The following is a 26,815-nucleotide window of genomic DNA, read 5'->3' on the forward strand; positions in this document are numbered from 1 at the left end:
TCCTTCTCCGCCATCAGTTCAGGTAAGTCTTTCTCCCGATGCATGGTTCTCGTTCGTACAGTAAGAGCCGTCGGTGCGGTGTGCAGGTGAGACACGACCCGGAGTACAATCTACGGTGGGGAGCGTTGCAATTTACAAATGATTTCCTTTTTTAGGGGTTGACAGCGTGGAGAAAAAGGAACCCACTCAAAAAAAGCGGGGAGGGGGAAATCCAGATTCCAGTGATGCAGCTCAGTTCAACGGTCCTGGTGGTTGGAATTTTAGAGGTGTGAACAGCACATTTCGCTTCCCCCCCCTCTGCATAGACGGCACCCCGCTGGAGACTTGAGAGTCCCACACTTGGTTTGCGAGCGGTGTGTTCCCCCGCCCCTAATGCTCCTCATTGGCCAAATCCAGGATCCACGGACGGGCGGTGATGCCGAACAAACGGGTCCCAGTGAGTGACTGAATACCTGCACTCACAGACAAGTATCTCTCACAGCACATTATGGCAGGAAGAGAGTAAGATTACAATTCGAAGCTGTATATTTTGGTATAGCGAGTAAAATAAGACCTGTCATTGAATAAGTCGAAATTTAAAGAAAGTCGTTGGGAACCTTCATGAAAGATGAGAATAAGCTCTGAAATAGGATGTCTACTTGTGAGCGCAAAAAATAGCAGAGACTGTCTTTCAATATCACCAATAAATAAAGTCAGCGATACCCTCTCAAATTACTTATCACATCTTCAAATCAAATCGTTTTACTTATACGTCAAGCAACTTTACGATACTTTACTATATGATGACCTGGGGAGCCTCATTCCAGTTTGGAGGGATTCATTTGTGGTAGGTGGCAGGTTAGAGTCATACTGGTGTTTGACTCCCAGACGAAAGGTTCTAGATTCAATGTCCACAACATACCTGTAAGCAATTGCATCTTTGAGCCAGTCTTGACCCCTGCTCCATTAGCCCCCCCCTGTGTCTGAGTTCAGTGTCGTTGGCGGAAAGTGTCTCCCATAGTGCATAGTAATTGCAACAGGACTCTTGGCTATTGCACATTGCAATTAGTGATAATGACCATGCATATGTGCTGGTCCATTCAACCGGTGGGCCAGTGTTGTGGTTCTTGGACACAGAGACAGGACACCAGCCCGTGGACAGCGGGAGGGGAAGTACGCTGGCACTGCCTTGCTTTGGGTGCAGCTCTCACAAAACTGGGAAACATCAGCGAGAAAACCAGGCCAGTCGAACAGAAGCTTCCGTCTCGCATTCCCCCAGGTGGGCTGCCCGGGGAATACTCTCTCTCTCTCTCTCTCTCTCTCTCTCTCTCCCCCTCCCTCTCTCTCTCTCTCTCCTTCTCTTCCCCTCTCTCTCTCTCTCTCTCACTCCCTTTCTCTCTCTCTCTCTCTCTCTCTCTCTCTCTCTCTCTCTCTCTCTCTCTCTCACTCCCTTTCTCTCTCTCTCTCTCTCTCTCTCTCTCTCTCTCTCTCTCTCTCTCTCTCTCTCTCTCTCCCACTCTCTCTCCTTCCCTCTCTATCTCCCTCTCTCACTCTCTATCTGTCACATGGGAGAGCAGGCAGAGCTCTGTTGTGGCTACAGCTACAGTCACTGTTGTGTGAACCTCCTGAATGACATTCATTATCAGGGTTTGCCTTCCCCCTTGCTGAGAGCCGGCCCGGTTGGATATAAAACGTCCATATTCCGAAGTCCATATTCTCAGCTACGTCATTGAGTAGTATGTTTCTGCCATTCGGTGTACAGCCCCTTATGTGCGCGGACAATAGCCGTGCATCAATAGGTCTGTTATCTTCTGGCTTCTGTAATTCTGGTCTACGTTAGGTTACCTGATCCAGCATCCAACGGAAAAAGAGAACAGTGTTTGAGGGGCAGGTCGGTCTCTTTGGTTTGAATAGCCTAGCACAGGATTTAGTGTGTAGACACAGCAGGTAGCACAAGACCCACTACCCCCCCCACCGCCACCCCCACCTCCACCACCAACACCACCCCCACACATATGAGAGTGTTCAGGGGGATTTGGCTGAGAGAGGAGTTTCACAAGAGAGAGAGCGAGAGAGAGAGAGGAGAGAGGGAGGATAGAGAGAGAGAGAGAGCGAGAGAGGGAGGATAGGGAGTGTGTGAGACAGGGAGAGATAGCGAGAGGGAGATAGAGAGAGGGAGGATAGAGAGAAAGAGAGCAAGGATAGAGTCAGAGAGGAGGAGGATAGAGAGTGAGAGAGAAGGAATGAGGCGAGTTCCTTCAGACCGCTTATCCCTTTTTTATTTAATTTTTTGCTGCTGAGATTAACACATAGCACCCCACACACACACACACACACACACACACACACACCCTGCAGTCCTTGGTACCCTTCCAGCAGTAGGCGTTGGGGACCCTCAGGCCGTGGGCGCCCGGTCTTGTCAGCCTCCTAGAATACATCCCGCCAAGACAGCAGCTAGCGCAGCTGTACCTGCCGGCCCTGCCAGGCCAGCACATCTTCTGTTGTCTCTCAATGAGGGAGGCATAGCGGCAACAGTGTGCATTGTGTTGGCACTTCCTCCACGGCTGAGTACACTGGCGGTCGAGTGAGGGAGAGAGAGACAGAGCACGGCATCTTGGGTAATCTGTCCTTATCTGACGCTGTGATGGAGGTGGTGGTGGGGACGGCGGGGACAGTGCTTCTGTTTGTGTGTATCGGGTCGGGTCCCTTTAGATGAATGGTTTGTCATTATTATCGCCCTAATGACCGGAACTCGATGATTGTCTTTCTGATGAACAGCACCGATATGTTAGATACAGATCAATCCCGCTTCATTAATCCCAGACAGGAAATGTACGCAGACTTTACTTTTATGAGCTGTCCGTTCCTATCGACCCAAGTAAAGTTAGCCTTAAAAAAGCCCTTCATCATCAAGCTTCATCCGATATAACACAAAGTTCAATCAAAGTTCAATCGAACCCAACTTCATCTGATTCGGGCCGATCTCCCTGTGATGTTTAGTATATATGCGGTTTAAATAATTTCCCTCTGGGATTATTAAAGTATTTATCTATCTATCTATCTATCTATATGAAACTAATCAGTGGTGGTTTGGTGGCTCTGAGGGGATAGAGCCCACTCTGTCCCCAGGAGGGTCTCATCATCCTGCAGGGGGAGGATGATGAGACCCTCTGCTTGTATGGCAGGATGCAGGAGACCCAAGGTGATGCTGCAGGGCTCGGAGCTTCCCTGTTCAAGCCTCTCTTTAGCTTGGTCCTGTTCTGTAAATAAATACCACATGGACTGTGTGTAAAACTGCCAATACAACAATAAAACATCCCCTCCCACCGGACATTAGCCTGGACAGATTTGGGGCACAGTAAAAAGTAAATATGGGGAATTATAAATCACAGCCCTCACTTGGAAAGACAGGAGCTCTTGTTGCATCTGGTCTCTGTTCTCTTCTCTGCAGCGTTCCACAGGTGCACTCAGGGGAATTCAACCACCATGAAGGATTAATTGGGTCTGAATTGCTCTGAAATGGGTCTTTGGCGCCGTAAGCAGTAGGTTACCTTTTTTTCAGTAATCCTATTATTTTATAAACCAAACAATTAGCGAAATAGTGACTGTTTGGGCCATAAGCAGTTTAGCAGCACATTGGCCACGTTCTGCTTCATTACTTACTTAAAGGTGTTTTTGTGCCTGTGGTGGCGGTCTTGATGATGATGATGATGATGATGATGATGATGGTTGTGATGACGATGACGATGATGATGATATTCATGTGGTGAGAATGATTTGAGACCTTGGAGCAGGTGCGCAATACCCAAAGGGATTAGAAATCTAAATGGCCTACTGGGGCACTCTCATTTATAATACAGGAAATGATTACAGTATGGATCTAGTTTCGACTGTGACATTTCACCTTGTTCATATAATTTCAAACTCGGGAAATTATTAAAAAAGGATTTGAGTAAAAAGCCACATTAGAACAACAGCGAGCAACTGCGGAAAATGGGACTTTGGTCAAGAAATATGTGTAGATATATTTGTTTTTAGGAGCCAGAGTTCGCATTGTAAAGCGCTGACAGGTTGAGTTCCCCTGTCCATGGTGCTGGAGCCATCCTGTGTGTCTTACTTCATTTGAGTCGAATACATGTGTCCAGTATTCTCTGCCATGAACACTGTACACGTCTTCAAATGGAAACGCAGTTTGCCGCTATAGATGCATTACAAATAAACGACAGACAAGGGCAAGAATCTCATGGAAAATTCTGTGAACTTAGATGTTATGCAGCAAATTCAATGGGTTCTTACAGCACTCTAGTGGTCAAACGAGAGAGATACAAAATATAAAACGGGAATTCAGTTAATTTATGCAAATGTTATTCAGCTCCTACTTGTTTTTCATTTCACTGTGTTTGGATTGTAAGAAGCCCAAGTTTGAATTGCTTTCCATATGTATTGTAGGCTATGTGTTTTATGAGGATGATCATGTTGGATTAACTTTTTACTTTACTTTTAACACACTCTGTAGTTGGAAATGTAAAGGCATCTCACAAAAAAGTATGGCTATATATGAGAGCTTTGCAAATGTGACGAATTGCTTGTACTAAGTGAATAGTGGGGGAAAGCCGCCACTATTCACGGAGCCTGAGGTGAATAATTGTTTTAGTATAGGCCTACTACTACACGTGAACACTCCAAAAAGAATCAAGATAAAACATTTATTGGTTTCTATTAGAGGTTTATTTGTTTTTATTAGCGTTGCAAAGCGGGACGTTTAACGAGGAAGACAATATCCCGAGTTTGAGATCTCAATCATGGGATATGGCCAATATCCCGAGATAGCGAACCAATCAAATTGCTCCATCTTAGTAGGTTCACGTGCATAAAACTACTTATCTCCACCAGGAGGCGGTTGCACCAGCAGAACGTAAGGTCGTTCGTAAGTTGGAGTATAAAGTCCGTCTTTACCTAACGTTCGCCATCACTACAAATAACCTACACAAAACATATTGTCGCTTACAAGTCTGGAATGCAACCATTAATTGATTTTGGTTGCATCATAGAAAACATTTCACCAATTAAATTAACTGAAGAAAAGAAACCTATTACGTAAGAAAGTCATTTACCAGCCCTGCTTGGTTAGGGGCTCTTTTCCCGACAACACCAGTAAGGCCCCGCCCCTTATTCTCATTGAGTGGTGCTGATCTTTCGGAAGAAGAAGAGAAGCAGGAGGAAGGTAAGCCCTGCGCCTTCGGCTACATATCTGCTTCTGCAACAATACCTGCAGTTCAGTTTTAAAGTAGGATTGCTATTCTAGGTAGGAGTTTGTCAACTTGCATATTTAGGTACCTTTTTATTTGGTGAACATTAACAACAAAAACCACAACAACAACAACAACAACAACAACAACCACAACGCATTAAGTATATTCACCTAATTTACCTAAGGATGACTTAGTTGCGTAGCAGTTTCCAAGGAATCCTATAAATTGGACTGCGTGCGTTGCGCCCTGTTGCGCCGCATGCGTCACGTGCACCCCAACACATTCGAAACGCATGCAGTAAACTTGACATGTGCAGAACAACTCCTTGCAACTGAGGCGAAACCACTACTATATTACGTCAACAGATTACGAAACGTCACCATTTTACGCAATCCGTATGTACGAGGCAATATGCGCTATAGTTAAATTTTTTTGACAGATTTTTGAGGCCCGGATGGAAAACATGCACCGATTCAAAGCTTTTTTTAAATACCATGTAGCTCTATAGCTCAACCCAGTGGCGAGGCTTGGGTCATACACGCTGCAACGACACCTTGCGAAACCTTTGACTACACGCGCAACCCAACGTGTCAATCAGTAACAAAATTGTTTTAGCTTTCTAAATGAATGTCTGAACAATAAACGACTGTACTTTTAGTCAGGTACCAACTATTAGTGCAGACATTGAAATACAAAGATGAACACACTTTTGCACACTTTACAAATCTGCTAGCAAGGAATGTAATTGAAGAGTTGCTTATCTTAATACTGCCTGTAGTCTTGGCATTTCTTGTATCTACAGATGTGATTCATACATGTGACAAAAAGATGATAAAAGCATTGCAATTCACAAAGAATTAAAAAAACGAAAAACAGTACTCTCAAAACATATCTGCTACAAAACATTTTGACAAACAACAAACAATGAATTGGATTTGAGAAGTCATAAACCAATGTGAATAACTTTACCAACTAATCTAAATGACCTACCCTTTCTTCAATCCTCTCTCGTCCTGGAGCCTTGAGTTGAGACGATGAAGGCTGTCCTAGTTGTACACGGAGGGGCCTGGGCGATACCAGACGAGCTGGCGGACGCCTCCGTGAAAGGGGTCAAGGCTGCGGCCAGTGAGGGCTACAGGGTGCTGGGCACCGGGGGAAGCGCCCTGGACGCTGTGGAGAAGGCCGTGAGGGCCATGGAGGACAACCCCGTGTTCGACGCAGGTCAGAGCTTGGTTTGAATGCGGTTATTATTTTATTGTATCTAGTTGTTTTTAGTTTTACACCGCGTTGATGTGAATTCTGGAGTTGGGCGAGTAAAAATACAAAATATAACAATCATTTATATAATATATAATAGGCCTATATTCTGCATTGCTGAAATCCTGAATAGATCGACCAAACATCCATGAAATGCATGCTGCATGCTGCTTTTGAGCCCAGCCCGGTTGCTAAAGGGGAGTGAGTCAGAATATGTTTCTGTGAATCAATACAACTGAACTGTGAGCGGTTGGGGGGCGCTTGATTACAGGACATGGCGCAGTGCTGAACGCCGACGGCGAGGTGGAGCTTGACGCCATCATCATGGACGGACAGACTCTCGGGAGTGGAGCGGTGGCTTGCGTTCAGAACATCGCCAATCCTGTTTCCCTCGCACGGGCCGTCATGGAGAAGGTGCCCCCTTTTCAAATATATATATATATATATAATAGTATAGTATATATCTCTGTATATATATCGAGATATGTATATATACACACTGTAGATGTCTGGCTAGGGGATTATAGGAATAAGCAGAGCAACAGCTGCAGCCTGTTGTTTCTGAGGGAACGGGTGAGAGAAGGACTCCAACATAGCATCTGCTGAGGGCGGCTGGGGGTTGATCATCATCGTCGTGGCGTGGTGGCAATCATCTACCGGAGAATCAAACTGGATATGATGCCACATTTAGGAAGGGAAAAAGCATGACGTTTGAGATCTCTATTTCATTTTCTGTTTTGTTTTGTTCCTTGGTTACCATTTTGCAGGCATGTTTTACACAAAGCGTTTGAATTCGTAGTATTGACCAGCACAGATCAGGTAGGCCTTAGGCGTCACTCCTCAAGGAGCCTTCCTTTTGGCCTAAGGCCTATTGGCTGGGAGGCAAACAGTGAACGCTTGTAAGCCAAGTAATGTTCCTTCAATTAAAAAAAAATAACTGTTAAAATAACCCATTTGGTGTGATGTAAATCTTCTCCTTACATGTTTGGAAACACGAAGACCGACCACGTTATGCTAACCAGCAGAGGGGCCAACCTGTTTGCCGAGCGCATCGGCTTTAAGACCGCTCCCACCGAAACGCTGGTGACCGCCTACGAGAGGAGAGAGTGGGAGAAAGCGAAGGAGTATGGCGCTGGAGTGAAGGAGCTGTTCCATTCTCAATTGTAGGTGGTATGGCGGACAAGAGGGTTCATGAAACACAGGATCGGTATGATCCTTGGTTTCAGCACACTTTGGTAATTGACACAACAACAGAAATACATGAGGACCAAGTATTTTGAGTATTTTTTGTGTTTTCAAAAAAGCCTGTTGAAAAAGGCAATTTCCATCAGGGAATGAAATGAAAAGTACCATCCAATCAACAGGTCATGGTTTAAAAAAAATGTACTTCTCTACTCTACAGCCACATGATATGATGCAATAATTTTGCTGTCATTTTGGTTAGTTTGTGTTCTCAATAGGGTACACACACACACTGCAGTCACATCGTTATTGCTAGGTTTTTTCAATGATGTTATTCTATCGTATAAGCTTACAGCACTCCGTAGACCATGAAGATAGATGAAGGGTTGTTGTTTGCCCTAGGTGTCATGATACGGTCGGGGCTGTTGCCGTGGACTCTTGCGGTAATGTGGCTTGTGCCACTTCGACAGGAGGGATACGAAACAAAATGGTGGGCCGAGTGGGAGACTCTCCAGTCATCGGTAGGATGACACATTTCCTTCCCTCTTGTCAAATGTCCTTTTACTTATAATAGGGTTGTAAGAAGCTTCACATAATGATTAACCGTTCATAACCACATGGGCTGTTAAATGCGACCATGGACTTGACCCTGACGCTTTAAACGTCCCTGATTATATCAATATTAATTACACTTACCTCGGCAGAGTCTTTGAAAAGTATATTTCAAATTGACCGCAATAAAGAAAAGACAGGGTAGTAAGACTATATGACTTGTATGGGTCTACCCTAAATACATTACGTATAATCTTAATAATACTTTATATTAATTCTGACTATAATGTTTATCGAACCACCATTCATCCGATCGACTTCACACATTTGCAACATCACATTGCAATAGCCAATAGCCATCAGACAGTTCTGTACAGGCACCTTTGGAACGGGCACTGCACTAATAATAACAAGAAGAATTTAAAAGAAGAAGAAAATATAACATAAAGAAGGTTTTCCACTCGAAGTAACAGCATCACATAGTATATATTTCAGCATGTGGACAGGATTCCATCAGAGGACCATGCAACCAAAATCACTCTGATTCTCTGAGAGCTGAGAGATGGTAGCAGCACGTGGAAAAGAGCACAGCCGACCATCCAGTGACCCTTCTCTCCTGTGAATCAGGCGCTGGGGGATACGCGGACAACCGTAGCGGCGCAGTGTCTTGCACCGGTCACGGAGAGTCCATCCTTAAAGTCACTTTGGCTCGCCTCATCATTTTCCACATTGAGCAAGGTTAAGTATTGCTTTCATTGTGTCATTTACGATCTATCTGAAACACTTAAACACGCTGCTCCCTTCATACTGGAGAGGCTAAATAAGTCACCCCTTTTATTCACCCCCATCGCCATCCACTGGTGGTTACCTAGTCATCATATAATATATATATATATATTAGACATCATATAATATTGCTTTTGCCTTTGTAAGATAGTATAAACAGTGGCAGTAAAATAATTTCTTTTTAAGGGCTTGCTATTTCATTGTCATAGTGTGAATTGGATAAGCAAAGCTGCTGTTTCTCACATCAGGATATTATATTGCAAAGCGCTCTCTCTAAAAGAGAGGATTGTTCAGTTGAAAGAACAGTTGTAATCCCATCCTCACAATGCAGCAGTTGGCTTTGGTCTTTCATCATTGTGAGCATTCAGGGCCCGGGAAAACACTTGTTGCCATGCCTTCCAATCCCAAACATACACAAACACAGAGGTCACCAAACCTCACAGTGTTTAAGAATTTATACAGGAGTGTCGGTGTGTCGGCTTACAGGGAGGGTAACACGAAGGCCCAGGGAAATGTACACATTGGGAAAGGTTGATTCCAATTGGAAATCCATAAGCAATCAATCATAGAGGTGTCCAGATTTACGTAAAATAAAAATTGCTTAATTAATTATGCCTCAGAGATTAATTGAGACAATATCAACAAATATAACATATGTGGTCAAGACACCTGTGCTAACTTATCAATGCCAGCAATGAACATTGCTGAAATTAATCTTGTTAGTTCAAAACGAGAAAGTTTAGAGTTCCAGAAATGAGATATGATTGCCATTGGGTTTGAGCGTCTCGTTTCTCAGATGCTGATTTCTTTCAACAGAAAATACCTAATAATAATAATAATAATAATCAAAAGATGGGGGGCCAAACGGTGAACAGGGCCCTGATTTCATGCCCCAAGAACCCTAGTGGAAATCCGTTAATGAATCCGATGATTTGAAATGAATTAAGATAACACAAAACTTTATCAATCCCACACGGGGGAAATGTACTCGTCTCACTGCAACTCAACTGTGAAAAGTAGAGGAAAAGAGTGATTGAGTGATTAAAGAAAAAGATAAACTTTTACTATTTGTATTTGTTATTTCACATCAGGCCCGCCGCTCTCTATACGCAGAGTACACAGAGTGCGTAGGGGCACCAAGTACCTTGGGTGGGGCACCAAAAAGTAAGGTTTCTAAAAAAAAAAATATAATAATAATTATTACATTATTGAATTACAAAAATATATAAATTAGTTATGAAGAGGCCCACCGTTGTTTTTTCTTAATTGTATATTCAGGTCTTCCGCTCGGAAGACCTGACCAGGGCACAATTGAATGTCGAGTTGCCTAGGGCAACGCCACGGCCAGCGTCGGCCCTGTTTCACATGCCGTGTGTTCTCCCCCACATGAAGGTAAAGAAGTGGAGGCCGCGGTGGAGCTCTCTCTGCGCTACATGGACGAGCGTGTCCATGGCGGGGGCGGGGCCATCGCGGTCTCTCCCTCGGGGCAGTGGGCGGCCACCTTCACCACCGAGAGGATGGCCTGGGCAGCCGCGGAGCAAGGCACTCTGTGGTACGGGTTGAATCCCCAGGAAAGGTTTCAAGACAAGCCGGTCCAATGAAGGAAATGTGACTAAGTGTACAATAGGTTTAGCTCAGGAGGTTGCTAGTTCGATCCCCAGCTCCTCCTTGCTGAGTGTTGATGTGTCCCTGAGCAAGACACTTAACCCTAACTGCTCCTGACGAGCTGGCTGTCGCCAGCTCGTATTAACCGATGTAAGTCGCTTTGGATAAAGCGTCTGCTATATGCCCTAAATGTGAATGTAACAGGGTTTTATATTGCACATTAGGAATACGGGAAGTATAGGTTAAGGCTGCATCTTCATAATATTACGAAAGTAAACTATTAGAGAACTACTAGTACTAACTAATAATAACTTTTAGTCAATCTATGTAATAACAAATTTAACAACTTTCTCCTACAGGGGATTAATAAAGTTGTATCTAATCTAAATACCCAAAGCCAATCTAATGTATGCCTTTGTCTTATGAATCCACAAAAATCAGTCAATTTTTCATCAACACCCTTTGTTTAAATCAGCAGAATACTTACTTTTTTTTATTATTATTCAATTTTGGATTATATATTTGTAGTTTTGGGGTAGGATTTTACTGTATTTGAATATTTTGAATGTTTTTAACAAGGTATATTATGTACTTCTTTAGTTATTTCAAGATACAATAAAATAATTGAACTTGCTGTATTGGATTGCATATTATATTGTTATAAATGGTTTAGAAAAAGTATGCTCATATATATATATAATTTGAGACACATAACACCACTCGTCCATGAAGTTTGGATAGACACACGCGACCCTGTAACCTTACTGTAAATACGAGCCACGTGACCCGGGCTGTTGGTTGACAGGACTCGTCGCGGGGCTTTGCAGCGGCAACAGCGGCCAGGCTGGACGTATGACTTCGAGGAAGTTACAGGCTGCCTGGGCACTTTGACCACGACTGCAATCGACGAAAAATCCTGCTATGTTACACCACAACAGTAAGTGACATGCGGGCCACGATACCCAACAGCTTTGTGCGTTAATCTATGTTCCGCCATAGGGGACCCCTAAATGTTGTTTAGGGGGGGCGTGATCCTAGCTAATCCCAGCTAGCTGCTAGCGAGAATACAAACAAACTTGGTAGGCCTCTGCTAACCCTTCTCCAGTTCGCTAGAATCCTTTGGGGGACTTGGTTTTACATCCAAACGAGCGATGTATCAACCCACAGGGGTTACTCGATGAGCAGGGCATCTAGACCTATAGGCCCGTTAGTAACGGCGACGTTAAAGCAACGTAGTCAAAGTAGTTGTCGCTTCCATGCTGGCGTGGAAGCTAACTGTTGTTAGCCACTCTCGGGCTAGCCCGCTGCATACAGCTCACTTTATGCTCTGTTGGTACAGAGCGTACACTGTGTTTTGATTGTGTGTGTTTTATCATACTACGTGTACACCAGTGCTTTACTTTAGTTCTATCTGTGGCCTGTAGAGGATTATCTAACCGATTGGTGGTCCCTTAGTGGTAGGGTTAGCTAGCCGCAAACCACTAGGAAGACGTTGCGAGCTCTTAATTCCCTCCATGGAGTGCCCTATTCGTGAAACATATAAGTCTTATCTGATTGCATTACAGGGCGATGAACTCCACAATATTGCACTACTACAGACCGCCCGTGTCAAACTCTTTGAATCAACGATTGTTATGTATGAGCAACTTTATGTCAATGAGTCTGAACAGTCCACTCTCTGTAGAAGACTTTGAATAATCGACAAAGTAGGATTACGGTGAAACCAACAGCATGCCGGTAAAAAGAGGACGAGCCCAGCTACCCGTAGACATGCAATGTTGATGAGTTTATCGTTATCGCTATTAAATACAATACTATGACGCTTGTTTTTTTTTCATTCAAACAGTGCACTCAATGGAGCGAAGTTCAAAGTGTTAGCATGCTAGCGCCTTGGCTCTTTCCCAGTCGTGTCACTGTCAACCATGACAGCTCATTCATTTAGTGATGAATCCACAGCATTTGTAGCATTTCAGATTTAAAAAAGGTAGTCTCTCTTTGGAATTATACTGCCTCCTCAGGAATATTGGTTAAAAAAAGCGTTATAATTTCTAATATAATCTATACGTAAAAAAACGTAGTAGGTATTCGTACCAAGGTTACTGGGCAGGTGTTACCAATGCTACTGCTAACACTCGTGCGTCCATTTAACCCTTATTCATGTTTTAGTTTATATAAGTTAGTCCATTGGTAGTTAGGTTTGTATCGAATATTTGGCCTATATGTAGAAAATGTTTGAATGTAATAATGCAGGCTCTTATACCACTGTACTTAAACGTGATTATATCAAATGTGGTAGTTGTTTTGGGGACCTCCCTGTCTATAAGGTGAGTGTGACACCTGTGCTCAACTGTTCTACCCAGGTGGTGAAGAGGGGAATAGCATTCATGGACACTGTGGAGACTTTGAATCATTTGATTCCCAGTGACCAGTTGGACTCTCTGGGGACTGGACAAAATCTGGAATGTGAAGCAAGAAATGAGTTTGGAACCGGTATCCTGCTGGAAGATTCACTGACAAACATGTTGAGTGACAAAGATCCAATGTTTGGATCGGCAAGCTCTCAGTTTAATCCATTGGAAAATGATGAGGGCAATTTTTTGATTGCTGGTGCTACAGGTATGTACGGAATGGCAATGTTTAAGAACTAAAAAGGACTAAACTAATATGTAAAATAAATAAAAAAAGATATGTATTATATATAACTACCTGTTGAAACCTGAGTTTGAGAGTTTTGAATCACAGCTGCAGAAATCAATTGGGTCGAGATCTTGTACAACATGTCGACAGCCAAATGTTGCCGGAAATACTTTGACCGATGGCTTCTGTTTCAGGTTTGTGATCAAATTCGCAAAAGTTCATGCATTTACTATATATTTGCTACCTCAGGTCTCGATGGCATCAGTGGGAAGTTGCCGAGTCCACCGGCTCCCCGTTCTGTCGGAAGGCCCCGGAAACATCCGCGCGTCACACCCTCGGGTAAGTGGAGAGCGTTCAATAATGTTCCTATTACATAACCCAGCGTTACGTCACTGAAGTGTGCTGATGTTCAATTCTTTATTGTCCCAACAGCAACGGTCGCCCCCAAGACCTCAACCGCTCCGACCGCTTCACCCGTCAACTCGAAACCCCGCGGCCGGCCCCGCAAAAAACCGACCAACCGGCAGCTGACGTCGTTCCTGATCGAGAAGGGCGTGCAGGGCCCCCAGCTGAAGAAGGAGCTCTGCCTGGGGGGCCGCGTCCACGTCCAGGAGCTCGACGCGGGGCTGTGGCTGAGCCCCATGGTGGTGCTGCGGAGGCTGACCGTCACGGTGGGGGGCTTCAGGATCGAGCTGCTCCCGGGGCCCTCGTACGGCACCGCGGGCGAGGGCGAGGGTGAGGGCGGCGGCGCTGCCGCCGGCGGCCAGCCGGTGAGCCTTCAGGAGGGTTTGACCTCCGGCGGTGACGGGGCCGTCGCGGCCGACACCAAGGAAGACGACGCCACGGTGCCGAGTAACGTCACGGCTCCGAATCCGACCGCGGAGAACCAGGTCGGCTCGGGGGGCGTCGAAGGAGCACTCGGACTGGGCCCGTACGTGAACCCCAACGACGTTCAGGCCACCAACGGCGCCCCCGCGCCAAAGTCCTGCTCGGAAGAGACCAAGGTTGACATCGGGAGCGACTCCGCCCAGCAGACGCCTTCCGCTACGGGGAAAGATGTCGTCAAGCCGACTGAGAACCCTCCGAACAACACCACCGGCTCTACTGACAAGCTGAACTGTAAGGACAAGCTAAAGCTTTTCGCCAAAGCGATGTTTAAACCTAAACCCAGGCTGCCCACGGTTAAGAACAAGAGCTTGGTTTCCCGTAGACCGAAGAGCCTGATTCAAACGCCGAACCCTGCCCCGAGCTCTCCCACTAAGCCCCCCCAGAGAGACGACGTCCCGCCCAGCGCCAAATCCCCCAAGAAGGGAGCGGTGTCACTGAAGAGACCCGGAGAGATCTCCCACCCTGAGCACGCCTCCAAAGTCCTAAAGGTCCAGACCGGGAGACCCGCCAACCCGAAGCCCAAGTCCCCGGGTCCCTCCAGCGCCGCTCCGGTGAAGAAGGCGCCGTCGTGTGACGGCCCCGCGGACCCCCCCCACAACGCCCCCAAGAACACCCTCAACGCGCACAACCCGAAGCACGAACGGCCCCCGCCGTCGCTGGGCCCCCCGGGGCCTTCCTCCAGGCCCCCGGAGGACGCAGGGCCGGAGAAGGCCAGGGGCAAGAGGCCCGACAAGCTCCTCCAGAGGCAGAAGAGCCGGACACCCCGGACCCCCTCCACGGAGGAGCCGCCGCTGTTTGTGCCGGACAACGCGCCGGCCACCGCCGCCGCCGCCGCCGCCAAGAAGGAAGCGGGCGACGAGCCGCCGGCGGAGAGCGCCTGGGACGGAACCAACAGCTGCGGCCTGTGCAAGAAGCACCACGGCAACATGTGAGTAGAGCCGTCGGACGCCGGAGAGAGGACCCACCTGAAAGCCACTTTGTTCTTTGTTTTGTTTCCGGAAGGCCGTCCTGCGTTGTTGTTGGTGCATCCTGGCCTCTGCTTTCCACTTGGCAACACACTTCTCCTGTAGTGAGGCTCGGGGGGGCAGGGATTGGGGGGGGGGGGGGGATTGGCCAGGGTTTGGATGGGGATTAATATAGAGCGTTCGTATAAGTTGTATTGATGGAATGAAACACGATTCCAGTTTCCGTCAACACAGAGTGTGCAGTAATCCCCTGGTGTAACACTAACCTTCATTTGGCTGCGTTCCACCAATACGAGCACAGATAATCTTAAACTCCCCCCCCCCCCCCCCCCACACCAAGGTTCATGGTGGGCTGCGGTCGCTGTGACGACTGGTTCCACGGCGACTGCGTGGGCCTGGACCTGGCCAAGGTGCAGGAGATGGAGGACGAGGACCAGATGTACGTGTGCCTCAAGTGCTGCGCCGACGAGAGCGTGAAGGCCGAGCCAGAGGTCCAGAGCGCCGCCAAACGCCCGCCGCCGCCCGAGGTAGAGTCCGCGCCCGTGCCCGAGGCCGTGGGCCACACCCCGGCCGCCAAGCCCAGGCAAGGCCCAGGCCCGGCGCAGGCCCTGGCGTCCGGCGCCCTCCGACCCATGAAGAAGGTAAGCGGGCGCTGCCGAGTGTTCTCTCCAAAGGAGAGAACACTTTTTTTTTTATGCAAACTATAATTACGTTTTGGTACAGCCCCTCTTCTTTCTGTACAAGGATGAGCGAATTTTCTCGTTTTTAAATGAAAACAACTTACCTATCATTTGCTGCCGCTGGAAAAAATAAAATAAATAAATAAAATAAATTCCCTACCTACCCATGACCTCAACTGACATCCAACAGGAACCAAACATTTTTTTTTTTAGGCCTAAGAACAATATAAGTGTCTAATCCGTGTGAGTGGGAAAGTCACGCAGAGGTTGGCCCTTGTCGACTTGTGTGCGAGAGCTTATACAGCTTATACTGATATTGTCATAGCAAGTATTACCACTGCACACGGGTTGGTTGTCTTTTCTGTTGCCTCTTGTTTTTTGGGGATTTGCTCTTTGAACAGGGATGGGTGTTTGGTTAACCAAGCACCCGCTGGGTAGAGTTTAGACGGTTATTTATCCCTCACCTGACATCACATGCTTCACCTAATGTTCTCTTTGGCTTTAAGCAAGGTGGATTGGTGTAAAGATAAGTCATTCTTTTTTAATTCCTACACAGGAGTCTGATCGAAGACAGTCCACAGAGGTAAAAGAGTCTGCGCACAAAACAGGTATGTTCATATTTTTTATGCAGAGGTTGTCAGAGGTTTCCCCACTAAGGCTTTGAAAAGGCAATATCTCTGACGCCCACTCTGCGCTCTTGAAGGTCATCCAAAGCACAAGGGTTCCTCCTCGGCTCCGAAGAAACCCGCTTCTGTCGAAGAAATCCGAAGAAGTGTGCGAGACTCTCTGAAGGAAATCCTCTTGCAACGGTAAGCCGCCACGTCTTGATAAGATGCCACTTCAGCGAGCAACTAGGCCTAAAAAAAAAATTTGTTTGGTTCCGGTTTCCGACCGACCCTGTCAATTTATGTGCGACCCAAATTATTTTATGAGCTTTATTTTTTTTTTATGCAAACTATAATCACGTTTTGGTACAGCACCTCTTCATTCTCGTTTTTAAATGAAAACAACCTACCTATCATTCGCCGCCGCTGGAAAAAATTAAATAAAGAAATAAAATAAATTCCCTACCTACCCATGACCTCAACTGACAACCAACAGGAACCAAACTTTTTTTTTTTTTAGGCCCTATCTCTTAGGAGACGTGTCGAATAAAAAGTCCCGTGTTTCTCCTCAGGCTCAAGGAGTCGGACTTGAAGTTGGCGCCGGAGCGGGCCTCCGAGGTGGCCCGTAAGACGGAGAGGGAGCTCTTTCATTTGTACAAAGACACCGACAGCAAGTACAAGAGCAAGTACCGGAGCCTGATGTTCAACCTCCGGGACACCAAGAACAACGTGAGTCAAGGGTTCTCGTGGCTACAGGACGAACCTGTGGGCGTCCCTGAGCAAGATGCCTTGCCTAAGGACGCCCTTTTGCTTATCGAGGGTGTGAATCGAAACTATGGGAACGAATGATGTAATTTCCTCTGCTGAAGCTGCAAGCCAAGGCAATGCGACCGCGCCTGTCCGTGCACTTCCATTGAGTGAATAGAAGGGCGCCGTTGCCTGGCATGGCTGACACCGCCGTGTGTGTATGAATGGTCGACTGCGAGGCATTAACGGTAGTGGGGCATTTGAGTGGCCTCAGATCTGAAAGCGCAGTCCATTTACCCTTTTTTAGAAATGGATAAATGTGTGCATCCGCGCTGACACGTCTCCACTTTTGTACCATTGTGTTTTGCAGGTGCTGTTTCGGCGGGTTCTGAAAGGGGACATCTCTCCCGCTAATCTGAGTCGCATGAGTCCTGAAGAGCTGGCCTCCAAAGAGCTGGCAGCTTGGCGCCAGAGAGAGAACCGCCACGTGAGTCAACAACGTTCCCCCGTTCAAAGGAAAAGCATTCAGGAGGAAATCATGGAGCTCTACAGGTCTTTAGTGCTTCAGTGGAAAACGACAGCTACCGTGGTCGGGACTCGGCCTCGACTCAAACCGTCTCAAATTGACAGAAGCCGCAGATGCCGTGTGTACGTTTGTGGTGTTCGAGAGGGCACGGGTTGTGTTGTGACGGCTCAGGTCTTTCCCTCCAGGCCATCGAGATGATTGAGAAGGATCAGCGCGAGGCAGAGAGGCGGCCAATCACCAAGATCACCCACAAGGGAGAGATCGAGATCGAGAGCGAGGAGCCGGCGAAGACAGCCGAGGTGCCCGAGGTACGTCTCATTCAACTTGTTTTCCCTACGTTTAAGGTTGTATCAGCGATTCCAGGCCGACAAATAAATGATCACGTTCATCTGATCTTTCCTAACGATCCGCTAGCTGCCCGCCCCATAAGCAGGCCGTCAAAAGAAAACGCGTCTCTGTAGGAAGCCTATGCTCCGAGATCGCACAAAATAATATTAAAATACAAAATAGTATTCCAACCGATCAACGACAAGGGGTGTGTGTTGTGGGGTATTGCGCAGCGGTCATGATAGTTTTAACTGGATGCACGAAACACGGAAGGGAGGGGCGAAGCTGGCTCTGTTTGTTTGCCAGCTTCGTTCAGAGTGTATCCCACAAAAGACATAGACGACAATACAGCACAAGTAGCATACTTAAGTTGCATAAATATTAGGGATGCACCGAAATGAAAATTCTTGGCCGAAACCGAAAACCGAAAATGAAGGAAGCCAAGGCCGAAAACCGAAAACCGAAACCGAAACTTCATTAAAATCAAGGCATTGCAATTTTTGCAAATCGCTATACGTGGGTCTTTCTCAGAAACATTGAAAAACGTCCACACCGCAGACATATTGGCGCTTATCCATACAAGCGTGTGCTGGCCACGCTTTTTGTTTGCGTCTTCACAAATTTCTGAAAAAGTATTTCGGCTGAAAACCGAAATTGCGCTTTTGGGCCATTTTGGGCCGAAAAATTTCGGTCGACGAAAATTCGGTGCATCCCTAATAAATATAGTCTAATATATATATATATATATATATATATATATATATATATATATATATATATATATGATAGCACATGCAAGAGGTAGTGTCTCGTGGACTTAGCTTGTTGCTGTGCTATCGTCGTTGCTCCCCTATTCTCGCCACCCTATCCTGTTACGGTGTGGTTGCTCTGCCGTTGGTTGCTCTGATTGGCCCGTGGCTCCCCCAGAGTCCCTCCCCCACCAAGCTGCTGGATCTGGCGGTCGACCTCCTCCCCCTGGAGCTGAAGGCGGAGAGCAGCGCCAATGTGGATAAAGACACCACCGGGCAGCACAAGTCTCACCTGTTCGACCTCCACTGCAAGATCTGCACAGGTGAGCCGCGCATCGGTCCTGACCGAAGCTCTTTCAATGAATTTTGAATTGCCCAGCCCACAAGGGCTTACAAGACACCATTATTAAACAACATGGACAGACCAAAAACCAAAAGTAGATGCTAAACAATACTAACGTTAACGATATAAACCATCCTGACGTTTCATCCAGGCTTTAGCAACAAAAGAGGCTAACTTATAAACATTAAAGGTAAACAAACATTCCCTCCTGACATCATCATCATTACTCAAACAGTTCCTTTACCCAAGGTACTCTTAGTTCATCTTTCAACTGCAGCGTAGCAGCTTACGTGTGCTGCGATTGGAAAGGAGCGGCGAGTATTCAGACTCTATTCCACACAGCTCTCTCGTTATTGCGTCGGGTCGTTATTAAAGGTGACGTATCACACCACCAGGTGTGATTGTGATTGGCCGTTACAAGCCATTTTGAAAATAGGCCTCTTCTGACATCACAAGTGGGCGTGTCCACCTAGATGTGGGCTGGATAGAGGCCTATTTTCAAAGTGGCTTGTGACGGCTAATCACACTCCCCCTTTAAGGTCAGAGGACCGGTAGTCTCATGCGGGGACACGATGACGCAGCTCATTTGCGTCGCTGTTTTTCCTCCTTTAATTAAATCATGTGACGTCTTTCATCCGTCCCCGACCCATCAGGTCGCATGGCTCCGCCCGTGGAAGAGGCCCCCACCAAGGTGGTGAAGGTGTCCACGAGGGTGGCCCGCAGGCCGCCTGCCGCCGTGGAGGGGGCCGCCAAGGGCGTCGCCACGACGACGACCACGACGACCACGGCAAAGGAGGAGGACCTGGAGGCCAGCCTCCGCAACACGGTGTCCAGCGGCCACGAAGCACGGTGTGTGTGTGTGTGTGTGTGTGTGTGTGTGTGTGTGTGTGTGTGTGTGTGTGTGTGTGTGTGTGTGTGTGTGTGTGTGTGTGTGTGTGTGTGTGTGTGTGTGTGTGTGTGTGTGTGTGTGTGTGTGTGTGTGTACCATGGGCTTTTCTCGTGTTTCATACATCTCTCATTTCTCCCCGGGGTTATTGAGAGAGTGGAAAAAAATTAAAGTCAAGGAATGCAAGCCCCTTCTCCATTTCAATGCATATTTTCAAGAAGTGCAAATGCGTGTCATGTTCTGATGAGCTGCGGTGTGTGTGTGTGAGATATCCGAGTACGTGTGTGACATCTTTCCTAATCGTTCCCCGCAACTTAAAGTTGGTGTGACTGGAATTTCTGATGTGGACGGTGCTGAGCCTTTACCCCAGACTAGTGGAGAATCCCTGGGATGGCGCGGCTCCGGCCGCAGCGGTTCTGTGTTCAGTCCACACGGTCTCCAGCCTCACTTAAGTCTGGCGTGAGCAGGAGGCCCTCGACCCTGTCCAACCCCTTTGCTCACGGCTCCGGGCTTCCACCAATTCGGTGGCATTTGCTTCTCTAAATCTGTCCAGTGCGGAAAAAAATGTGGTTGACCGGCTGCTAACTGACTTTCACTGGTCATAATTCTATCATTTTTGGTTATTACATTATGATGCTACACTTTCAATCAATGTACCTTTTATTATCGAAAAAAATATATACATTTGCATACTTTTGATTTCAATACCCCCTCCAAAAAGCGAACCCAGTTTTGGTGAACAACTCATCTGCCACTTCTACTCCAGCCTCCTCTGTATCATGTTCGTCTGGAGCCCCTTACCTCGTATCGCCTCGGGGCTATGTCTTCTCGCCGTCAGCTGCTTTGGTCGAAGCTCTACTCCACAGTGAACGTGTCTGGTTTTATTTCCTCAGGTCAAACTACAGCTACGCGTCGGCTAAAGACGAGGGCGTCTCCTTCCTGTCCACGCTGCAGTGCATGTGGAGGGGCTTCGTCAACATGGCCGCCGTGGCCAAGCTGGTCACCAGAGCCTTCCCGGTGTCCGGCGTCCTCGACCACCTCACCGAGGTAACGTGGGCGGGGCCAGAGGGCTGGAACGGAGCCGTTGGGTTTAGAGGCTGCTGTCGGTCCATGCCTCAACATGCCTGGAGAGAGTCTAGTGGGAGGGGATCTTGATACACACCTGGGTAGTGTACTACCAGCTAGGGCTGGGCGATTAATCGAAATTCGATTTTAGCGTCAAACGATCACAAAATTAACATAATCGATTTTTTGATTTTATATTTTTTTATTTGCAATGTTTTATAGAAAGTGCAGAACAGCTGCATACATATCTGTACATTATTTTAGATTTGAACATTATCTTTTGGACCATTTTGTGTATTTTCTTAAGCCGAAGTTTCCAAGTTCTCAGTTAGTGTTTTTGAGGCATGCTGAATAAATACATCGTGTTTTCAAACTCCAAAAAGAATCCTTTGAATAATCGTGATTTCAATATTGACCAAAATAATCGTGATAATGATTTTTTTTCCATAATGGAGCAGCCCTTCTACCTGCCCACCCATCGCATCTGGAGGCTAACCAGTGTATTTAGTCCATGGGCCTCATGTCGTACACATGCTCTCTGCTGTTTTGTTGTTGTAAATGTTGTTGTTCCTCTACAGGATCTGCCAGACAGCGTTCAGGTGGGCGGCAGGATAAACCCTCAGCTGGTGTGGGACTACTTTGACAAGATCCGAGCGACTGGGACCAAAGTGAGTGTGTGTGTGTGTGTGAAGCTGTTCTTCTGGGGGCGAATCGATGCAGTGGTCGCATTCGTACTCCGTGTGGTTACAGGGGAGTAAATCGAGCTCTCAATCGAGACACGGCACAGAACGGAGACCGAACTGAGGAGACAGGTGTTTGATCCATTTGTAAGCCTCTATCTGTCCGGGCGGTTGTAGCGTTGCTGAAACAACGACTTGCATTGATTGGTTATAAGGCCCAATCCCATTTCTACCCCTTACCCCTCACCCTTGTTATGAAGGGGTAGGGGTAAGGAGAAGGGGAAGGCGTAAGGGGTAGAAATGGGATTGGGCCTAAGGCCCAATCCCATTTCTACCCCTTACCCTTACCCCTTCAAAACAAGGGGCAAGCGGAAGGTGTAAGGGGTAGGAATGGGATTGGGTCTTATAAGGTTGTATAAAATGGGTACCAGGGTTGATAGTGTGATTCATGTGGCGAGGATATGGACTAAAAAAAACCTTTGTAGGGCAGAAACGTAGTTCTGGCTGTGGCTAAAAGACCTCCACCTTCTGTCTGACCCCCCCCCCCCCCCCCCCCCCCCCCCCCCCACCCAGGAGGTGTGCCTCATCCGCTTCTGCCCGGAGACTGAGGAGGACGAGATCTCCTACACTCTCCTCTTTGCTTACTTCAGCAGCCGCAAGCGCTTTGGGGTGGTCTCCAACAACCTCAAGCAGGTCAGGGACATGTACATCATCCCCCTGGGGGCCGCCGAGAAGGTCCCGCACCAGCTCGTGCCCTTCGACGGTCCAGGTAAACCCCCCCTACCCCCCCCCCCAGCCCCAAAGCATGCAGGCACACATGAAAAAACTAACATCTTGCTGTTTCAATAGAGCTGGGCGATTAATCAAAATATTATTTTTATCGTAATTCGAATTTATGGTCAATCCTTTTTTTTATTTCTAAGAATAAAGATTATTGAAAAGATAAAAATAAAAAAACATCTATATATTTCTTTCGTTTTATTTTTAAAGATTAAAATGTCAACATGGCAGCATACGCTGAAAATGTTTAGAGTTTGGCTAAAGTCTGTGGACACCAAATTTTAATTAAAAATGTTAATCTTCAAATAAAATCCGATAATAAAAATCCGATGATGGGGTTGGGTTTGAAACGTTCCGAGTGGTCCAGCCCTAACCCCCCCCCCCCCCCCCTCTCCTCTCCCCGGGCAGGCCTGGAGAACAACCGGCCCAACCTGCTCCTGGGGCTGATCATCCGCCAGCGCGCCCGGCGCGACTTCCTCCCCGTGGACGCCAACGAGGCGGCCGCCATCATCCCCGAGACCCCGCCCCCGCCGGCGCCGGCCGCGAGCACCCGGCTCCCCGCGGCGGCGGCGGCGGCGGCGGCGGCGGCGGAGGAAGAAGAGGAGGAGGAGGCGGCCGCCAAGAAGTACCTCTCCTCCCTCATCCCCACCAAGAAGCCCCGGGACGTGGAGAAGCCGGCCGGCGCTCCCAAGGCGGCGGCGGAGGAGAAGGCGGAGGAGCCGGAGGCGGAGCCTGTGGGGGACGAGGCGTCGCTGGACGAGGAGGGCGAGCCCGGGTCGGACTCCTACAAGCCGCTGCGCTTCCTGCCCGGCGTGCTGCTGGGCTGGGGCGGGGAGCTGCCGCCCCTGCCGGACTTCAGCGCCAAGCCCCCCCCCGCGTTGGAGGACCCCGGGACCGCCAAGCCGGCCGTCAAGAGTCCCACCACCCGCTTCGTCATCAGGAAGAGGGAGCCCAAGCCGGTGGCGGCGACGCCCGGCGCGGCGGACACGAACAACCGACCGGCGGCGGCGGCGGCGCCTCAGCGCGTTCTGCACGGGACGGGCGTGGCCACGTGGCCGGGGGCCGGGGTCTCGCTCCGGGAGAAGCCCCCCGGGGTCTCCACCGAGGCCTACCTCGCCAGTCTGTCCTCGCCGCCCCCCGCCAGGAAGGACGTCCCCGCCGCCGCCGTCCCCGCCGACCCACGGAGGGAAAGCGCCGAAGGAACTTTATCGCCGCCGGCCCAACCCGCGACGGAGAGCCCAAAGGCGCCCCTGAGCGGCATCCTGAAGAAGTCCTCCGTGTACACGACGGGGGGGGAGGATAACGGGCTGCAGCCGACGCCCGCCGCCAGCCCGACGCCGCTGCCCGCTCCCGCGCTGAGCAGCGGACAGAACCAGGCCGGCGGTCAGAACCAGGCCAGCGGTCAGAACCAGGCCAGCAGCGGTCTGAACCAGGCCAGCAGCGGTCTGAACCAGGCCAGCAGCGGTCTGAACCAGGCCAGCAGCGGTCTGAACCAGGCCGGCAGCGGTCTGAACCAGGCCGGCGGCGGTCTGAACCAGGCCGGCGGCGGTCTGAACCAGGCCGGCAGCGGTCTGAACCAGGCCGGCAGTCAGAACCAGGCCGGCAGTCAGAACCAGGCCGGCAGTGGTCTGAACCAGGCCGGCAGTGGTCTGAACCAGGCCGGCAGCGCTCTGAACCAGGCCGGCAGTGGTCTGAACCAGGCCGGCAGTGGTCTGAACCAGGCCGGCAGTCAGAACCAGGCCGGCAGTGGTCTGAACCAGGCCGGCAGTGGTCTGAACCAGGCCGGCAGCGCTCTGAACCAGGCCGGCAGCGCTCTGAACCAGGCCGGCAGCGGTCTGAACCAGACCAGCGCAGGCTCCCAGCCCGCGGTCTCTCCCCTCCCCCAGGCGGGGGTCCCGTCCTGGGTGGCGGTGGGGGGCTTCAGCGGCAGCAGCTCTCCCAGCGAGAAGACGAAGGATCCCCGCGTGCCTCAGGCCGTTCCCACGGCGCCCGCTGGGCCGCAGGGGGCGGGCCCCGAGCTGCCGAGGGACCCGCCCCCCGGCGTCCCAGAGGCCCCCGCCTCCAACAACGGCCCCGACTGTGACGTCGCCCCCGGCGCTCCTCCTCAGGGGCCCGACGACCACGGCGACGAGGACCCGCCCCTCCTCAGCCCCCCCGCCTCCCTCGCCCCCCCCTCTCTGCTGCAGGGAGCCCCCGCCCAGCCGGCCGGCCCCCCCTCCCCCTCCCCCTCCCCCTCCACCACCACCGGCATCAAGGACTACAAGCGGCCAGAGGACCGCTACAGCGACCCCTGGGAGAGGCCCCGGCACGCCGAGGACCGCGACCGGGACCACCGGGAGCGCGACCGCGACCGCCACCACCGGGGTCACAGCGGCGACAAGAAGGGCCGGCACCAGGACCGGCACCGCGAGCGCAGCCGGCACCGCGGCCACTCGGAGGAGCGGCGGAAAGAGCGTCACCGTGGCGACGAGCACGGGGGCCGCCACAAGGAGCGCCACAGACACAGGCGGGACTCGGACCACGACAACGGCCGCCGCAGCTCTCGGGATAGCCACTCATGAGTTTGGGGCTTTTAGTTTGGTTTATTTTTTTAATATACACACTAGTGTGCAGCTGTTCCCGTGCCATTGTGTCCCGTTTTGTTTTTATTTTTTTTTATGATAAACATTCCCTGTTTTAACCGTTCTTTCCGGTACGACGACGACACGATAGACCGACCGAGAGAGTCCGTGGATTCTCCCGACGCGTTTGAAGTGCGTGACTACGTTTCTCGACGCATTCATATTTTTAAAAAAGTACCTTTCTTTTAAAATGTGTTTTGTCTGTCGGCTGTTGACGTCTACACTAACCACACAGACGCTAAATGTTTTTTCTTTCCCAGACCCCTTTTTTTTTATTCATGTGTTCAAAGGAGTATAAACCAACAGCACAATTGCAGAATATGAATTGATAGCTCGTTTTTCAGCAGACGCTTACAAATATTTGGCATGAATGTAACAACTAAAAAAAGGGCGGAAAAATGTAAACCGCAGTTGTATTTTCTTTTTTTTTTTCAATTTTAAAAAGTTGCTTAAATATTTTATAAACGTTTCTAAGGAGAAAGTTGTACATTTTGGCTTGTCGTGTACATTACAAATGCAGTGTGCTTTTGCACCGTTTATGTACAGTTCATAATAAAGCTAATCTTTCTTTTTGTATGATCATATTTACCTTTTGTTTTTATTGATAACACAACAATGACATATAAAGGCTATTTAAATGAAATAAATAAACCCTACGTACTAGCATGTAAAGTGGCACACGTCCTCAGATGATGGTGTGTTCCAGATGCCTCGGACACCAGCCTCCCGAGTTGCAAGTGGGATAATCTCCCAGCTTTCTTGCGGCATTTCACGGAGGCACCTCCCCCTTTTGGTCGGGCCCCCTCGGAATTCTGAGCGAGTAGACCGAGTTCAGTGATGACGCTCTCAACAAAAATGGCGGCACCCGCAAAGAGATTTATTTTCGAGGAAGGCCGAGCTCTCTGAGTGGCCAACGACGTGCGTCGCGTCGTAGGAGGCTGGTCGTAGGTCGCATTGGTCGCGTCGTAGGTCGCTCGTCTGGCTGCTTTCAGCCGCTGTGGTCGCTGGCTGTCTTGGTCGCTGAAAATCTATGGGCGGTCGTTTATCAGTTAATTTGCATGTTAAGGTAACTTAACTGTTTTTTTGCGACAGTTGAAGTACCAGAAAGCCATGCTCTCTGGCGAAAGCTTCCTACAGCTCTTTATTGCAAATATTATTGCCTTTTTGTTTTGTTAAATGTCATTAAGCCTAATAAGGTATGTTATGCACAAAGTTCTTCGTTATAGAGTGATATACGATTATATAAGTGCAAAGTGTAGAAGAAATTGTCACAGTGGTACAAGCGGTAGTGACGCCTGGTTAGTATCAAGAATGCGGTTGTTCGATTCTCTCCGGGGTCAGATACTTTTCTGCTCTTTTAGTCAGACTTACTGACGCAATCGGCCCCTTTCATTTGAGCATTTTTGTATGTTTTAGTACGATGGTATGATACTTATACGACGTAATGACGGGCTGCGACGCCTGGCTGGTATCGGCTGGCTGGCTGCGACGACAGGCCAGCTGGCTCTGGCAGGCTGACCGACTAGGTCGCGACCGTAAAAGCGTTGCGATCCTTTTGGCGGCAAATAGGTCGCAACCAACCAGAGGTATGGCTGAATGAGCGACCTGTGGCAGCCAGCCATTGTCACCATGGCTGCTACCATAACCAAATAACTATGTTATCAGTTAACATCTCATTGAACAGAATAAATACACGTGCGTCA

At 48.9% G+C, this 26,815-nt stretch overlaps 3 protein-coding genes and 1 long non-coding RNA gene across 7 annotated transcripts in view; 3 read left to right on the forward strand and 1 right to left on the reverse strand.

Moving 5' to 3' along the window:
- The window catches only part of khdrbs2 (KH domain containing, RNA binding, signal transduction associated 2), a 55,517-nt gene extending 55,354 nt beyond the window's left edge, over positions 1-163 (reverse strand). For all 3 annotated transcript variants that reach the window (XR_009529254.1, XR_009529255.1, XM_060073081.1), the window contains exon 1: positions 1-163. This exon is cut by the window's left edge and continues 47 nt beyond it. Coding sequence is in view for 1 of the 3 variants with exons in the window: in XM_060073081.1 (XP_059929064.1) it covers positions 1-44 (44 nt within the window). In the remaining 2 variants the exon portion in view is untranslated.
- LOC132473109 (uncharacterized) overlaps positions 1-714 on the forward strand; it is a 1,039-nt gene extending 325 nt beyond the window's left edge. The window contains exons 1-2 of the long non-coding RNA XR_009529256.1: positions 1-22; positions 156-714. The exon at positions 1-22 is cut by the window's left edge and continues 325 nt beyond it. This is a non-coding gene — a long non-coding RNA (uncharacterized LOC132473109). The remainder of the gene's footprint in view (positions 23-155) is intronic.
- A 4,388-nt stretch (positions 715-5,102) lies between these two features.
- On the forward strand, positions 5,103-11,249 carry si:dkey-103j14.5 (isoaspartyl peptidase/L-asparaginase). 2 transcript variants are annotated; one of them, XM_060074049.1, is made up of 7 exons: positions 5,103-5,198; positions 6,249-6,452; positions 6,760-6,902; positions 7,488-7,651; positions 8,073-8,160; positions 8,850-8,960; positions 10,401-11,249. In XM_060074049.1, the coding sequence occupies exons 2-7, from the start codon at positions 6,266-6,268 to the stop codon at positions 10,569-10,571; spliced, it is 864 nt and encodes a 287-aa protein (XP_059930032.1). In that variant the 5' UTR covers positions 5,103-5,198; positions 6,249-6,265; the 3' UTR covers positions 10,572-11,249. The 2 variants fall into 2 exon arrangements, with proteins under 2 accessions (XP_059930032.1, XP_059930031.1); XM_060074048.1 differs by having other exon boundaries at positions 5,107-5,198; positions 8,073-8,191.
- A 144-nt stretch (positions 11,250-11,393) lies between these two features.
- phf3 (PHD finger protein 3) lies at positions 11,394-25,696 on the forward strand. The gene is made up of 16 exons (XM_060074047.1): positions 11,394-11,550; positions 12,974-13,229; positions 13,500-13,589; positions 13,683-15,066; positions 15,444-15,744; positions 16,340-16,391; positions 16,487-16,592; positions 16,961-17,117; positions 17,506-17,622; positions 17,847-17,969; positions 18,916-19,060; positions 19,734-19,929; positions 20,860-21,013; positions 21,610-21,699; positions 22,285-22,480; positions 22,900-25,696. The coding sequence occupies exons 2-16, from the start codon at positions 12,998-13,000 to the stop codon at positions 25,050-25,052; spliced, it is 5,496 nt and encodes a 1,831-aa protein (XP_059930030.1). The 5' UTR covers positions 11,394-11,550; positions 12,974-12,997; the 3' UTR covers positions 25,053-25,696.
- The last annotated feature ends 1,119 nt before the right edge of the window (positions 25,697-26,815 follow it).

Source organism: Gadus macrocephalus, chromosome 15 (assembly GCF_031168955.1).
Source record: "Gadus macrocephalus chromosome 15, ASM3116895v1".
NCBI classification, from domain to species: domain Eukaryota; kingdom Metazoa; phylum Chordata; class Actinopteri; order Gadiformes; family Gadidae; genus Gadus; species Gadus macrocephalus.

Coding starts and splice junctions, on each gene's coding strand:
- si:dkey-103j14.5 (XM_060074048.1), top strand. CDS start 6,266: ATGAAGGCTGTCCTAGTTGTACACGGAGGGGCCTGGGCGATACCAGAC. Junction 6,453..6,759: donor CAACCCCGTGTTCGACGCAG/GTCAGAGCTTGG, acceptor GCTTGATTACAG/GACATGGCGCAGTGCTGAAC. Junction 8,961..10,400: donor CATTTTCCACATTGAGCAAG/GTTAAGTATTGC, acceptor CCCCACATGAAG/GTAAAGAAGTGGAGGCCGCG.
- phf3 (XM_060074047.1), top strand. CDS start 12,998: ATGGACACTGTGGAGACTTTGAATCATTTGATTCCCAGTGACCAGTTG. Junction 15,067..15,443: donor AAGAAGCACCACGGCAACAT/GTGAGTAGAGCC, acceptor CCCCACACCAAG/GTTCATGGTGGGCTGCGGTC. Junction 22,481..22,899: donor CGTGCCCTTCGACGGTCCAG/GTAAACCCCCCC, acceptor CTCCCCGGGCAG/GCCTGGAGAACAACCGGCCC.